The 14,012-nt window shown below is 52.8% G+C and overlaps 1 protein-coding gene across 3 annotated transcripts in view; it reads right to left on the bottom strand.

Moving 5' to 3' along the window:
- Positions 1 to 1,999: 1,999 nt before the first annotated feature.
- LOC119956278 (SH3 domain-binding protein 1-like) overlaps positions 2,000 to 14,012 on the bottom strand; it is a 55,188-nt gene continuing 43,175 nt past the window's right edge. For 2 of the 3 annotated variants that reach the window (XM_038783353.1, XM_038783355.1), the window contains 4 exons: positions 10,752 to 10,890; positions 8,085 to 8,263; positions 5,994 to 6,540; positions 2,000 to 2,806 (listed from right to left, as the gene is read on the bottom strand). In XM_038783353.1, coding sequence (XP_038639281.1) covers positions 2,551 to 2,806; positions 5,994 to 6,540; positions 8,085 to 8,263; positions 10,752 to 10,890 — 1,121 coding nt within the window. In that variant the 3' untranslated portion in view covers positions 2,000 to 2,550. The remainder of the gene's footprint in view (positions 2,807 to 5,993; positions 6,541 to 8,084; positions 8,264 to 10,751; positions 10,891 to 14,012) is intronic. The other variant, XM_038783354.1, reaches the window with a different exon arrangement.

Below are 14,012 nucleotides of genomic sequence, written 5' to 3'. Positions count from 1 at the left end.
TGCTATCCTCCAGTCCTCTGGCACTATTCCTGTAGCCAATGATGACCTAAAAATCAAAGCCAAAGGCTCAGCAATCTCTTCCCTGGCTTCCCAGAGAATCCTAGGATAAATCCCATCCGGCCCCGGGGACTTATCTATTTTCACCTTGTCCAGAATTGCCAACACTTCTTCCCTACGCACCTCAATGCCATCTATTCTAATAGCCTGGGTCTCAGCATTCTCCTCCTCAATATTATCCTTTTCTTGAGTGAATACTGACGAAAAGTATTCATTTAGTATCTCGCTTATCTCCTCAGCCTCCACACACAACTTCCCACCACTGTCCTTGACTGGCCCTACTCTTACCCTAGTCATTCTTTTATTCCTGACATACCTATAGAAAGCTTTTGGGTTTTCCTTGATCCTACCTGCCAAAGACTTCTCATGTCCCCTCCTTGCTCGTCTCAGCTCTCTCTTTAGATCCTTCCTCGCTTCCTTGTAACTATCAAGCGCCCCAACTGAAACTTCACGCCTCATCTTCACATAGGCCTCCTTCTTCCTCTTAACAAGAGATTCCACTTCTTTGGTAAACCACGGTTCCCTCGCTCGACCCCTTCCTCCCTGCCTGACTGGTACGTACTTATCAAGAACATGCAATAGCTGTTCCTTGAACAAGCTCCACATATCCAGTGTGCCCAACCCTTGCAGCCTACTTCTCCAACCAACACATCCTAAGTCATGTCTAATGGCATCATAATTGCCCTTCCCCCAGCTATAACTCTTGCTCTGCGGGGTATACTTATCCCTTTCCATCACTAACGTAAAGGTCACCGAATTGTGGTCACTGTCTCCAAAGTGTTCATGAGGCAGCAGTGCTAAGCACTGCGCCACCGTGCCGCCCACTGGGGCTGTTTTTTTCTTATTTAATCACCCTCAATCCTGTTCTATGGACCCTTCTGTTAGCCACTTCTACAATATTCAATTAATACTGATGTGAACGCACACAATACACACAGCACCACCGGGAGTGCAGTGGTTCAAGGTGGAAGCTCACTGCCAATTTAAGATCCATACAATTGCTGCAGTGGAGAAGGAGGCTGTTCGGCCCATTGAGTTGGCACCGACCCTCTGAAAGAGAACCCTACCTAGGCCCATTCCCATGTCATATCCCCGTAACCCCACCTAACCCGCACATCTTTGGACTGTGGGAGGAAACCGAAGCACCCGGAGGAAACCCCACGCGGACACGGGGATACCTTCCAAACTCGACACGGTCACCCACCCAAGGCCGGAATTGAACCCGGGTCCCCGGCGCTGTGAGGCAGCAGTGCTAACCACCCTGCCCCCCCCCCCCCAAGAAAACATCCTCAAATCAGTTTAAATGTCAGCACTGAGATTTGAACCCTCGTGCCCAGAACATTAGTCTGGACCTCTGGATTGTCACTACACCAACAGCTACCCCCCTACCCTCTCAAGCACTATTAGGAATGGGCAATAAATGCTGGGCCCAGCCAGAGAAAAATCACATCGCAAGAAATGAATTGATAAAAAACAGTCAATATAAGCGGCCAGTGTGAAAACTGGCCTCTTGGAGAATCATTTTATTTTATTGGGCATTTAATTTACACTCTTCAAATAATATTTACACATGGATAAAATGGAGACCTGTACAACATTAAAGACGATAGTCGGGGTGGGGGGGGGGGGGGGGGGGGGGGGGAGGAACTCTGTAATTTGATATCCAAGAAGGGGCTGGTAGCAGTATTTGAAGTGAGGGCGAAGACAGATTAATGTTTGAGTGAGGGGGAAGGCATTAAGGGAGGGGCCTGGGCCAATACCCACCAGGAGCCCATTAACCTCCCAGCCAAGGGCGGGATAGCAATCCAGAGCAGGAATTGTGGCCGTTTTTTTCTGTTCTGCTAAACAGGATACTCTCACCAATGAGAGAGTCCAGCATGTCTCAGTGGGTCGCACTCTGACCTCCGAATTAGAGGCCTCCACATAAGACCCCCCCCCCCCCCCCACCTCTGCAGGTTTCAGCACCTAATCCTGGCTGACACTCACGGTGAGGGAGTGCTGCACTGTTGGGAGGTGCTGTCTTTCGGGTGAGACCTTAAACTAAGTCCCTGTGACACTCATCCAGCCCACTGTCCCGGGATCCCCTGACCACTATTTGCAGGAAGAGCAGCCAGAATGATGTCCTGTCCGTTATTTATCCCACTACCAAACATCGCAGATATACAGATGACCTCGTTGCCGTGTGCGGGATGATGCTGTGTACGATTTGGCTGCTGCGTGATTTGGAAACGTCCGTATTGTAAAGCACCTTGGGGATGGCCCGGGGCCGTGACGGATGCTGTAGAAGGTTCTTCCTTTTCTGCCTCCCTCTGAGGGAGATCGGCTAACTTTGCAATCTGCATCGCAACGCGGGAGTCACTTTGAGTTGGAGTGGCAGTAGTGATCTGCAAGGCCCACCTCTTGCCCAACGCGAGAATTCTCCAGCTCACACTTGGTACAGATATTGTCGGATCTGTGCGTCCTCTCCAGATGTTATCCCCAACGGTAGCACTTTTATTCCCCCCCCCCACCCCCCCACCCCCATTGCCTGTACCAGCAGGATCCACCTCCCTCGATTGGACGCTTATTGGAAGCAAACCGGCCAATCGAAAAGGCAGCTCCAAAATTTGAAATCAGCTCGTCGGATGTTATCGAACAAAGTCCTGGCCAATTATCGCCTTTGGCGCTATCCAATCCCGCACTCAGTCTTAGAATCACGATTGCTCCTTCACGCCCTCTGTGGCCTCTGGTGGTAACTGCTCCTGGGATCCTACAGGAGGAAACCAAAGAAATAAACGTTACTGCCCTATACACAAAATAGGAACAGGAGGAGGCCATTCAGCCCCTCAAGCCTGTTCCGCTATTCAGTCAGATGTGTCGCTTAACCCCATCGACGTCCCAAAGGTCCCTCTCAGATTTGAGATTGCTAATTCATAGAATTTACAGTGCAGAAGGAGGCCATTCAGCCCATCGAGTCTGCACCGGCCCTTAGAAAGAGCACCCTACTTAAGTCCACACCTCCACCTGATCCCCGTAACCCAGTCACCCCACCTGACCATTATGGTTACTAAGGGGCAATTTAGCACGGCCAATCCACCTAACCCGCACATCTTTGGACGGTGGGAGGAAACCGGAGCACCCGGAGGAAACCCACGCAGACGCGGGGAGAACGCGCAGATACCGCACAGATAGTCACTCTGTGCTAACCGCTGTGCCACCATGCCGCCCCAGACACTCAGGGCTGGATTCTCTGCCCCGCCGGGCCACTTTTCTGCCCCCGCCCGCCGGCGGGATTCTCCGGATCCTCCGGCCGGTCAATGGGGTTTCCCATTGTGAGGCAGCCCCACGCTGTCGGGAAACCAAACCCCCAGGCGCCGGCAAAACGGAGAATCCCGCTGGCGGAGAATCCCGCCCTCAGTGTCTGTATAATTGACAACGCAGCGGCTTTTCTGCAGGAGAGAATTCACGATTGAAAAAAAACTCATGCATATACCGAGCAGATATGTGAAACACGCAGGGATACATTCTCAGGACACATTCGGGGGTATTCCCAAACAGTCCCGGTCACCGTGATTCACAGAATCCCAGAAAAGATAAGGTTGTGGGGTGACTTAAATAAATCCGGTCGGGAATTCTGGAGAAAGCTGCATGGCGAGAATGTGGAGTGCACTATCGCAAGGAGTGGTTGAGGCGAATCGCGTTGATAGATTTATATATGAGGGAGAAATAAACAGATGCTTTGACGGGGGCGAGATAAAGGAGGGTGGGGGGAGATTGGGGTGGAGCATAAACACTGGCATTTACTAGTTAGGCCGAATGGCCTGTCTTTGTAATAAATTTATGTCGCCCCCACGGAACATCAATTCACCACCGACAGCATCATACCTTTATAATAATGACTCTAACGTAGAGGGACATCACGCAAGGTGCTTGACAGAAACAAGTCTTCCAACACCAGGTTGACTCACCTGTTGAAGGAGCTGTGCTCCGCAAGCTAGTGATTCCAAACAAACCTGTTGGACTTTAAGCTGGTGTTGTAAGATGATGGAACCATCAATTCACCAGACACGTGTTTCTGATGTGAATCTAGGCTTTAATCAACTTACTTCAGAGCCAGCCTGTTACCTGTCGATGAACTCGTAGTGACCCAGGCTGACTCTGGACACGGGTACTTATACAGCTGCACTGGGGAGGAGTCGTGGGCGGAACCAAGGGTGGAGCCCAGTACAAGTTCCTAAGTGCTCCCAGCGCTACTCCCCCTAGTGGTAGGACTGGGCTACTGCGTTTACAACAACAGTGTGAATTAACATATATATATTAACATATATTACATTCACCGCATAAGACTTCTTACTGTGCCCACCCCAGTCCAACGCCGGCATCTCCACACCTTGACAGAAGCACCAACAGGCAAAATTGACAACGAAGCAAAGGAGGATACATTAGGACTGACGTTTCAAAGGGCAATGGATGGAGTTTGTTTTTTAGGTCTTCAAGGATGTGAGAATGGCGGACGGGTTGAGGGAGGGTATTCCAGAGTTTTGTTTGACCAGGGGGACTGGGGGAATGCTGTGTTACGTGGTGTCATTTCAGGCATCGTCAAGACACTTCAGGCATTGCGAAGATCAAAATGTATTTAATGACAAAGTGAAACTAAATCCAGGTGTTTGTAACCCGCCCCCCCCTAGCTTCCCCAGTCCTTATACTCTTCCTACATGGGTTCCCAGGTATATTCTGCCCGAGGGGACTCCACCTTCTGGGTGATCACTCGCTCTCGGTTCTCAATGGTTCCTCAAGCCAGGTGACCCTATTCCGCTGTGCTGTCTTAAAGGGACAGGCACTGCAATCGCTACAGTTGTAAATCTCAGGTTCCAGGTCAAGGAATGCAGAAGTAAATCGGCAACAGGTTGTGGAAGGCATCCCCTACCGCTCCTCTTCACCGCCACCTCGCCTCCTCCCCCGCCCCCCCACACCTCACCCCACCACACTGCTCCTTATTTTGTTAAGAGGATTCAAGGGGCGAGATTCTGCGATCCTGAGGCTAAGCGGAAACGCCATCGCGTTTCTCGATGGCGTCAACACGGCCTCAGGATCAGCAATTCTGGCCCCTCCAGGCGCCGCCGCCAACGTGCGCACGCGCGGTGGCTCCCTTCAACACGCCGGCCCCGATGCAACATGGCGCAGGGTGACAGGGGCTGGCCCAGAAGAAAGGGGGGCCCCCCAGCCACAGAGGCCGGCCAGCCGAATGCTGGGTCCCGATCGCAGGGCCAGGCGGAGCCCCCCCCCCCCCCGGGATCGGACCCCCCTCACCCCCTGACCCTTCCATGCTGAGTTCCCGCCGGCTGAGAGCAGGTATGGACGGCGCCGGCGGGATCCGGTTTTTCACGATGGCCGCCCGGGCCGAGAATTGGCGGGGGGGGCGCGCGCAACCCACGCCGGCGGCAATGGTGCCGAGGATCGCGTGCCGGTGTCGGGGCAGCGTGGCGCGATTCGCGCTGGTCATGAGGATTCTCCAGCCGAGCCCCGGGCTGAGAGAATCCCCCCCCCCCCAAGGTGTTTGGTGAAGCCAAAACACAAACACAGAACTTTACTGAGAGGGTTTATTTATTTAGCTTTTTTTCCAATTAAGGGGCAATTTAGCGTGGCCAATCCACCTACCCTGCACATCTTTGGGTTGTGGGGGCGAAACCCACGCAGACACGGGGAGAATGTGCAAACTCCACACGGACAGTGACCCAGAGCCGGGATCGAACCCGAGTCCTTGGTGCAGTGAGGCAGCAGTGCTAACCACTGCGCCACCCGTGCTGCCCTGAGAGCGTTTATTGACTTGCTCAGTCTCCCCGGACTCCTCCCAGTTGTCCCCTATATATATATGTGCTCAAAGTCAATTAATACCCATCACGTGATTCTCTGAACCATAACAATGCAATTTGACAAGACATTAACAGTTTCCTTACATACCACACTGTTCCCCGGAGGAAGATCCATTCACTTCCGAATTCCCGCTTGGCACCGCTGGTTGACTGATGGAAGAAACCCGGCTTCTCGGAGTTGGCTGGGGCTGCTGGTTCCACCCAACCTGGCAGCACCGAGGCTGGTAGGGCAGCATTTCAGCGGCCACTCTCTGCGGGCTCCTGGTCGAGGCTTCGGGCTTTCCCTGGGGGGGTGCCTCTTCGGCAAAGGGCGAATCCAGGCTGGCAGCTCGTTGATGTGCGCGAGGGGCAGGGACAGGAGGAGGGGCCATGGCCGGTGCCCGGATGGCACACGCGGTGGCCCTTCGAGTGATGATGCCTTTTTCGTCCGCTGGGAGGGCGAGGGAAGCAGCAGGGGGAGGGTTTATGGGTGCCCCGCATGCTGGGGCAGCGCTAACTCTTCGAGCGATGATGCCCTTTTCATCCGCTGGGAGGGTCAGGGACGCGCACACTGGGTTCGAGGTCCAGGGCAGGCTGGCTTTTGGTTGCTGGGGTGGAGGGAAGGTTGGTCTTGTCAGAGCTGGTTTCTTTACTGAAATAGAAATAAAATCATGATTAATTTTAATTGTAGCCCCCTCTCCTGAAGATGCTGATGCTGACTGGAGTGGGGTTCCCTGCACTCTGTCCCCACAGTACACGCATACATGCGTGTGTGAAGCATTGTGTGTGTCTGCCTGTGTGAAGCATTGCGTGTGTCTGCCTGTGTGAAGCACAGGCAGACACACGCAATGCTTCACACACGCAGACACACACAATGCTTCACACAGGCAGACACACACAATGCTTCACACACGCAGACACACACAATGCTTCACACAGGCAGACACACTCAATGCTTCACACACGCAGACACACACAATGCTTCACACAGGCAGACACACCCAATGCTTCACACACACAGACACTCACAATGCTTCACACAGGCAGACACACACAATGCTTCACACACACAGACACTCACAATGCTTCACACAGGCAGACACACACAATGCTTCACACACGCAGACACACGCAATGCTTCACACACGCAGACACACACAATGCTTCACACACGCAGACACACACAATGCTTCACACACACAGACACACACAATGCTTCACACACACAGACACACACAATGCTTCACACAGGCAGACACACTCAATGCTTCACACAGGCAGACACACACAATGCTTCACACAGGCAGACACACGCAATGCTTCACACACGCAGACACACGCAATGCTTCACACACACAGACACACACAATGCTTCACACACGCAGACACACACAATGCTTCACACACGCAGACACACACAATGCTTCACACACGCAGACACACACAATGCTTCACACGCGCAGACACACACAATGCTTCACACAGGCAGACACACTCAATGCTTCACACAGGCAGACACACTCAATGCTTCACACACGCAGACACACACAATGCTTCACACAGGCAGACACACGCAATGCTTCACACAGGCAGACACTCGCAATGCTTCACACACGCAGACACTCACAATGCTTCACACACGCAGACACACACAATGCTTCACACAGGCAGACACACGCAATGCTTCACACACGCAGACACACACAATGCTTCACACAGGCAGACACACGCAATGCTTCACACACAGACACATGCAATGCTTCACACACGCAGACACACACAATGCTTCACACACGCAGACACACGCAATGCTTCACACACGCAGACACGCGCAATGCTTCACACAAAAACACAGTGAACAATCACAATCACTCTGCAAATTTGAAGCCATCCAACTCATCCCGCTGCATGTTATGTCCTTTGACTAGGTATTGTAAACGTCTCCCTCCAGAACAGAATCAAATCTGTTTTAGACACAACAAGGTGCAGATTTAATAAAAAACCACTGGGCCTTCTTTTCATGTCTCACATGTTCGTCCTCAAGAGATTTCTGCAGAAACGGAATCCATCTGCTTAAAGGAAAAAAAGGGGGGGGGGGGGGGAGAGCGAGCCCCCCTCCTCCCTGGCCTGCTCCCCACCTCCCGAGCTGACCGAACGATTTTGCTGAACCACAGTCCCAGTCCCTTTCCGTCCTACCTTTCTTCACTGAGAAGCTGGATGTCTGGCCGATGGTGGAGAGGGTCACGTTGAATCCAATCTCAGCAGGCCGGGCCTCCACTGGACCGGAGGTGGGAGGCGGTGATGACGATGGAGGAATCGAGGGGCTCTCGCCGTTCGCACCTCCGGGCAGGGGAGCGGGGTGGGTGTTGGTCAACCTGTTGGGAAAGATTCCGCTCGGTCAGATCGATAGCTCAGTTGTTGCCACAGTTACAGACGCCACAAAAGGCACGCGGATCACGATTCGGCATGGGGGGTGGGGGGGCTCTGCGGTCGGGCGAGGCAGGAAATTGAGGCACGCTTTTCAAAAATCCATCGACTTCGGGTGAGATCAGAAAATCCCACCCAGGGTAACATGACTGCCTGGTAATCCCTTCTAACTTGGTTTTATTGAGGCATTGCAATTTTCTACACTTTACCCTTCGCTATGGGCGGCACGGTAGCTCAGTGGTTAGCACTGTTGCTTCATAGAGCCAGGGCCCCGCGTTTGATTCCCGGCTTGGGTGACTGTCTGTGCGGAGTCTGCACGTTCTCCCCGTGTCTGCGTGGGTTTCCTCCGGGTGCTCCGGTTTCCTCCCACAAGTCCCGAAAGACGTGCTTGTTGGGTGAATTGGACATTCTGAATTCTCCCTCCGTGTACCCGAACAGGCGCCGGAATGTGGCGACTCGGGGATTTTCACAATAACAGTGTTAATGTAAGCCTACTGGTGACACTAATAAAGATTATTATTATTACTTGACTCTATTCCCTTCCCTGAGCCAACATCAACCTGCATTTATCTATAACCTTTGACAAATAAAGCATTTGAAGCTGCTTCATCAGGAGGGTAAATGAGTCAAGAATTCACAAAGAGCCCAAGGTGGACACATTAGGGTAGGTGACCAAAAACACAATCAAATAGGCAAATTTTAAGGAACGTCTTGAAGGAGGAAAGTGGTAGAGCGATTGGAACATAGAATATAGGAGCAGGAGGAGGCCATTCAGCCCTTCGAGCCTGCTCTACCATTCATTATGATTATGGCTGATCCTCTATCACATCATACTCCTGAGCTCTCCCCACAACCATTGACACCCTTAGAGTCTAGAAATCCATTTCCCTCTTGAGGAAACTTCACCTCCACACCTTCTGTGGTGGAGAATTCCACAGATTCACCATCCTCTGAGTGAAGAGATTTCTCCTCATCTCAGTCCTACGACAATAATCTCTCCCTCAATGCCAACAAAACGAAGGAGATTGTCATCGACTTCAGGAAGCGTAGTGGAGAACATGCCCCTGTCTACATCGATGGGAACGAAGTGGAAAGGGTCGAGAGCTTCAGGTTTTTAGGTGTCCAGATTACCAACAGCCTGTCCTGGTCCCCCCATGCCGACACTATAGTTAAGAAAGCCCACCAACGACTCTACTTTCTCAGAAAACCAAGGAAATCTGGCATGTCAGCTACGACCCTAACCAACTTCTACAGATGCACCATAGAAAGCATTCTTTCTGGTTGTATCACAGTTTGGTATGGAGCCTGCTCTGCCCAAGACCGCAGGAAACTACAAAAGTCTGGAATGTAGCCCAGTCCACCACGCAAACCAGCCTCCCATCCATTGACTCTATCTGTAATTCCCGCTGCCTCAGAAAGGCAGCCAGCATAATTTTTTTTTCATAAATTTAGATTACCCAATTATTTTTTCCAATGAAGGGGCAATTTAGCGTGGCCAATCCACCTACTCTGCACATTTTTGGGTTGTGGGGGCGAAACCCACGCAGACACGGGGAGAATGTGCAAACTCCACACAGACAGTGACCCAGGGCCGGGATTTGCAGCCAGCATAATTAAGGACCCCACGCACCTCGGACATACTCTCCTCCACCTTCTTCCGTCAGGAAAAAGATACAAAGTTTGAGGTCACGTACCAACCGACTCAAGAACAGCTTCTTTCCTACTGCCATCAGACTTTTGAATGGACCTACCTCGTATTAAGTTGATCTTCTCTCTACACCCTAGCTATGACTGTAACATTATATTCTGCAGTCTCTCCTTCCTTCCCTATGCACGGTATAAGTTGCATGCAAGAAGCAATACTTTTCACTGTATACTAATACATGTGACAATAATAAATCAAATCAAATCGAATAAATAGCCCAGCCTGCAACCTGAGACCTTGACCCCTTGTTCGAGACCCTACCCCCAGCCAGAGGAAACATCATCCCTACATCCATACAGTCCAGCCCTCTCAGAGTTTTGTACGATGCAATGTGATCCCTTCTCAACCGTCCAAATTCCAGTGAATACAGTTGACCCAATCTCTCCTCATACGACAATCCTGCCGTTCCTGGAATCAGTCGCTGAACTCCCTTTAAGGCAAGCATATCCTTTCTTAGATAAGGAGACCAAAACTGTGCACAATACTCCAGATGTGGTCTCAGCAGGGCCCTGTCCAGCTGCAGTAAGACACCCTTCCTCCCGTACTCAGGCCCTCTCGCAATGACGGCCAACGTACCATTGGCCGTCCGAACTGCTTCTTCTCAGTGACAATCGAAGAAGACTAATTCAGTACCTGGGGGCAAAACGATTCAACGCAAGGCCACCAAAGATGGAGTGATGAAACCCAGGGGTGCACAAGTCAAATTACACTCTCAAAACACCAGAACGTACTCTTCCTTCTGCACAGCGATCTCTTCAGTGGGGGGAGGGATGGTCTGTGCCGGTTCCACCGGGCACCTCTCTTTACTTGGCGATGAGGTCGAGGACAGACAAGTCGGCCCGAACATTCCTGACGCACTGAAATCTAATTCTGTGTAAAGGCAAGCAGTGTTTAAACAATTAATGCAGGCATGAGCTCATTGTTACTCTGTGTTGAGAAAGTCTTTCTTAAACTAGTAGTTTGCAACGTTTTCTGTGTTGGGGACACTGTTTAAATTTTAACATACGCCTGGGGACCCCCTGTAAATACTGACACACTCCCCCGGGGACCCCCTGTAAATACTGACACACTCTCCCGGGGACCCCCTGTAAATACTGACACACTCCCCCGGGGACCCCCTGTAAATACTGACACACTCCCCCGGGGACCCCCTGTAAATACTGACACACTCTCCCGGGGACCCCCTGTAAATACTGACACACTCCCCCGGGGACCCCCTGTAAATACTGACACACTCCCCGGGGACCCCCCTGTAAATACTGACACACTCCCCGGGGACCCCCCTGTAAATACTGACACACTCCCCCGGGGACCCCCTGTAAATACTGACGCACTCCCCGGGGATCCCCTGTAAATACTGACACACTCCCCGGGGATCCCCTGTAAATACTGACACACTCCCCCGGGGACCCCCTGTAAATACTGACACACTCCACCCGGGGACTCCCTGTAAATACTGACACACTCCCCGGGGATCCCCTGTAAATACTGACACACTCCCCGGGGATCCCCTGTAAATACTGACACACTCCCCGGGGATCCCCTGTAAATACTGACACACTCCCCGGGGATCCCCTGTAAATACTGACACACTCCCCGGGGATCCCCTGTAAATACTGACACACTCCCCGGGGACCCCCCTGTAAATACTGACACACTCCCCAGGGGCCCCCTGTAAATACTGACACACTCCCCCGGGGACCCCCTGTAAATACCGACAAACTCCCCGGGGACCCCCTGTAAATACTGACACACTCCCCTGGGACCCCCTGTAAATACTGACACACTCCCCGGGGACCCCCTGTAAATACTGATACACTCCCCGGGACCCACTGTAAATACTGACACACTCCCCTGGGACCCCCTGTAAATACTGACACACTCCCCGGGGATCCCCTGTAAATACTGACACACTCCCCAGGGGCCCCCTGTAAATACTGACACACTCACTGGGGACCCCCTGTAAATACTGACACACTCCCCAGGGACACCTTGTAAATACTGATACACTCCCCCCCGGGGACCCCCTGTAAATACTGACACACTCCCCCGGGGATCCCCTGTAAATACTGACACACTCCCCCGGGGACCCCCTGTAAATACTGACACACTCCCCCGGGGACCCCTGTAAATACTGACACACTCTCCGGGACCCCCTGTAAATACTGACACACTCTCCGGGACCCCCTGTAAATACTGACACACTCCCCGGGGACCCCCCCTGTAAATACTGACACACTCCCCGGGGCCCGCCTGTAAATACTGACACACTCTCCCGGGGATCCCCTGTAAATACTGACACACTCCCCGGGACCCACCGTAAATACTGACACACTCCCCCGGGGACTCCCTGTAAATACTGACACACTCCCCGGGGACTCCCTGTAAATACTGACACTTTCCCGGGGACTCCCTGTAAATACTGACACACTCCCTGGGGACCCCCTGTAAATACTGACACACTCCCCCCCGGGGACCCCCTGTAAATACTGACACACTCCCCCGGGGACTCCCTGTAAATACTGACACACTCCCCGGGGACCCCCCTGTAAATACTGACACACTCCCTGGGGACCCCCTGTAAATACTGACACACTCCCCCGGGGACCCCCTGTAAATACTGACACACTCCCCCGGGGATTCCCTGTAAATACCGACACACTCCCCAGGGACACCTTGTAAATACTGACACACTCCCCCCCCGGGTCTCCCTGTAAATACTGACACACTCCCCCGGGGACCCCCCTGTAAATACTGACACACTCCCCGGGGACCCCCTGTAAATACTGACACACTCCCCAGGGACACCTTGTAAATACTGACACACTCCCCCCCCGGGTCTCCCTGTAAATACTGACACACTCCCCGGGGACCCCCTGTAAATACTGACACACTCCCCAGGGGCCCCCTGTAAATACTGACACACTCCCCCCGGACCCCCTGTAAATACTGACACACTCTCCGGGGACACCCTGTAAATACTGACACACTCCCCGGGGACCCCCTGTAAATACTGACACACTCCCCAGGGGCCCCCTGTAAATACTGACACACTCTCCAGGGACACCTTGTAAATACTGACACACTCCCCCCGGGGACTCCCTGTAAATATTGACACACACCACGGGGACCCCCTGTAAATACTGACACACTCCCCGGGAACCCACTGTAAATACTGACACACTCCCCGGGGACCCCCTGTAAATAATGACACACTCCCCGGGGACCCCCTGTAAATACTGACACACTCTCCGTGGACACCCTGTAAATACTGACACACTCCCCGGGGACACCCTGTAAATGCTGACACACTCCCCTGGGACTCCCTGTATATACTGACACACTCCCCTGGGATCCACTGTAAATACTGACTCACTCCCCGGGGACCCCCTGTAAATACTGACACACTCCCCCCGGGAACTCCCTGTAAATGCTGACTCACTCCTCCGGGGACTCCCTGTAAATACTGACACACACCACGGGGACCCCCTGTAAATACTGACACACTCCCCGGGAACCCACTGTAAATACTGACACACTCCCCGGGGACCCCCTGTAAATAATGACACACTCCCCGGGGACCCCCTGTAAATACTGACACACTCCCCGGGGACCCCCTGTAAATACTGACACACTCCCCGGGGACCCCCTGTAAATACTGACACACTCTCCGTGGACACCCTGTAAATACTGACATACTCCCCCGGGGACCCCCTGTAAATACTGACACACTCTCCGGGGACGCCCTGTAAATACTGACACACTCCCCGGGGACCCCCTGTAAATACTGACACACTCCCCGGGGACTCCCTGTAAATACTGACACACTCCCTGGGGACTCCCTGTAAATACTGACACACTCCCCGGGGACCCCCTGTAAATACTGACACACTCCCCGGGGACCCCCTGTAAATACTGACACACTCCCCGGGGACCCCTGTAAATACTGACACACTCCCCGGGGACTCCCTATAAATACTGACACACTCCCC

Source organism: Scyliorhinus canicula, chromosome 23, assembly GCF_902713615.1.
Source record: "Scyliorhinus canicula chromosome 23, sScyCan1.1, whole genome shotgun sequence".
NCBI lineage: Eukaryota > Metazoa > Chordata > Chondrichthyes > Carcharhiniformes > Scyliorhinidae > Scyliorhinus > Scyliorhinus canicula.
This window is presented reverse-complemented; position numbering and strand designations above follow the sequence as displayed.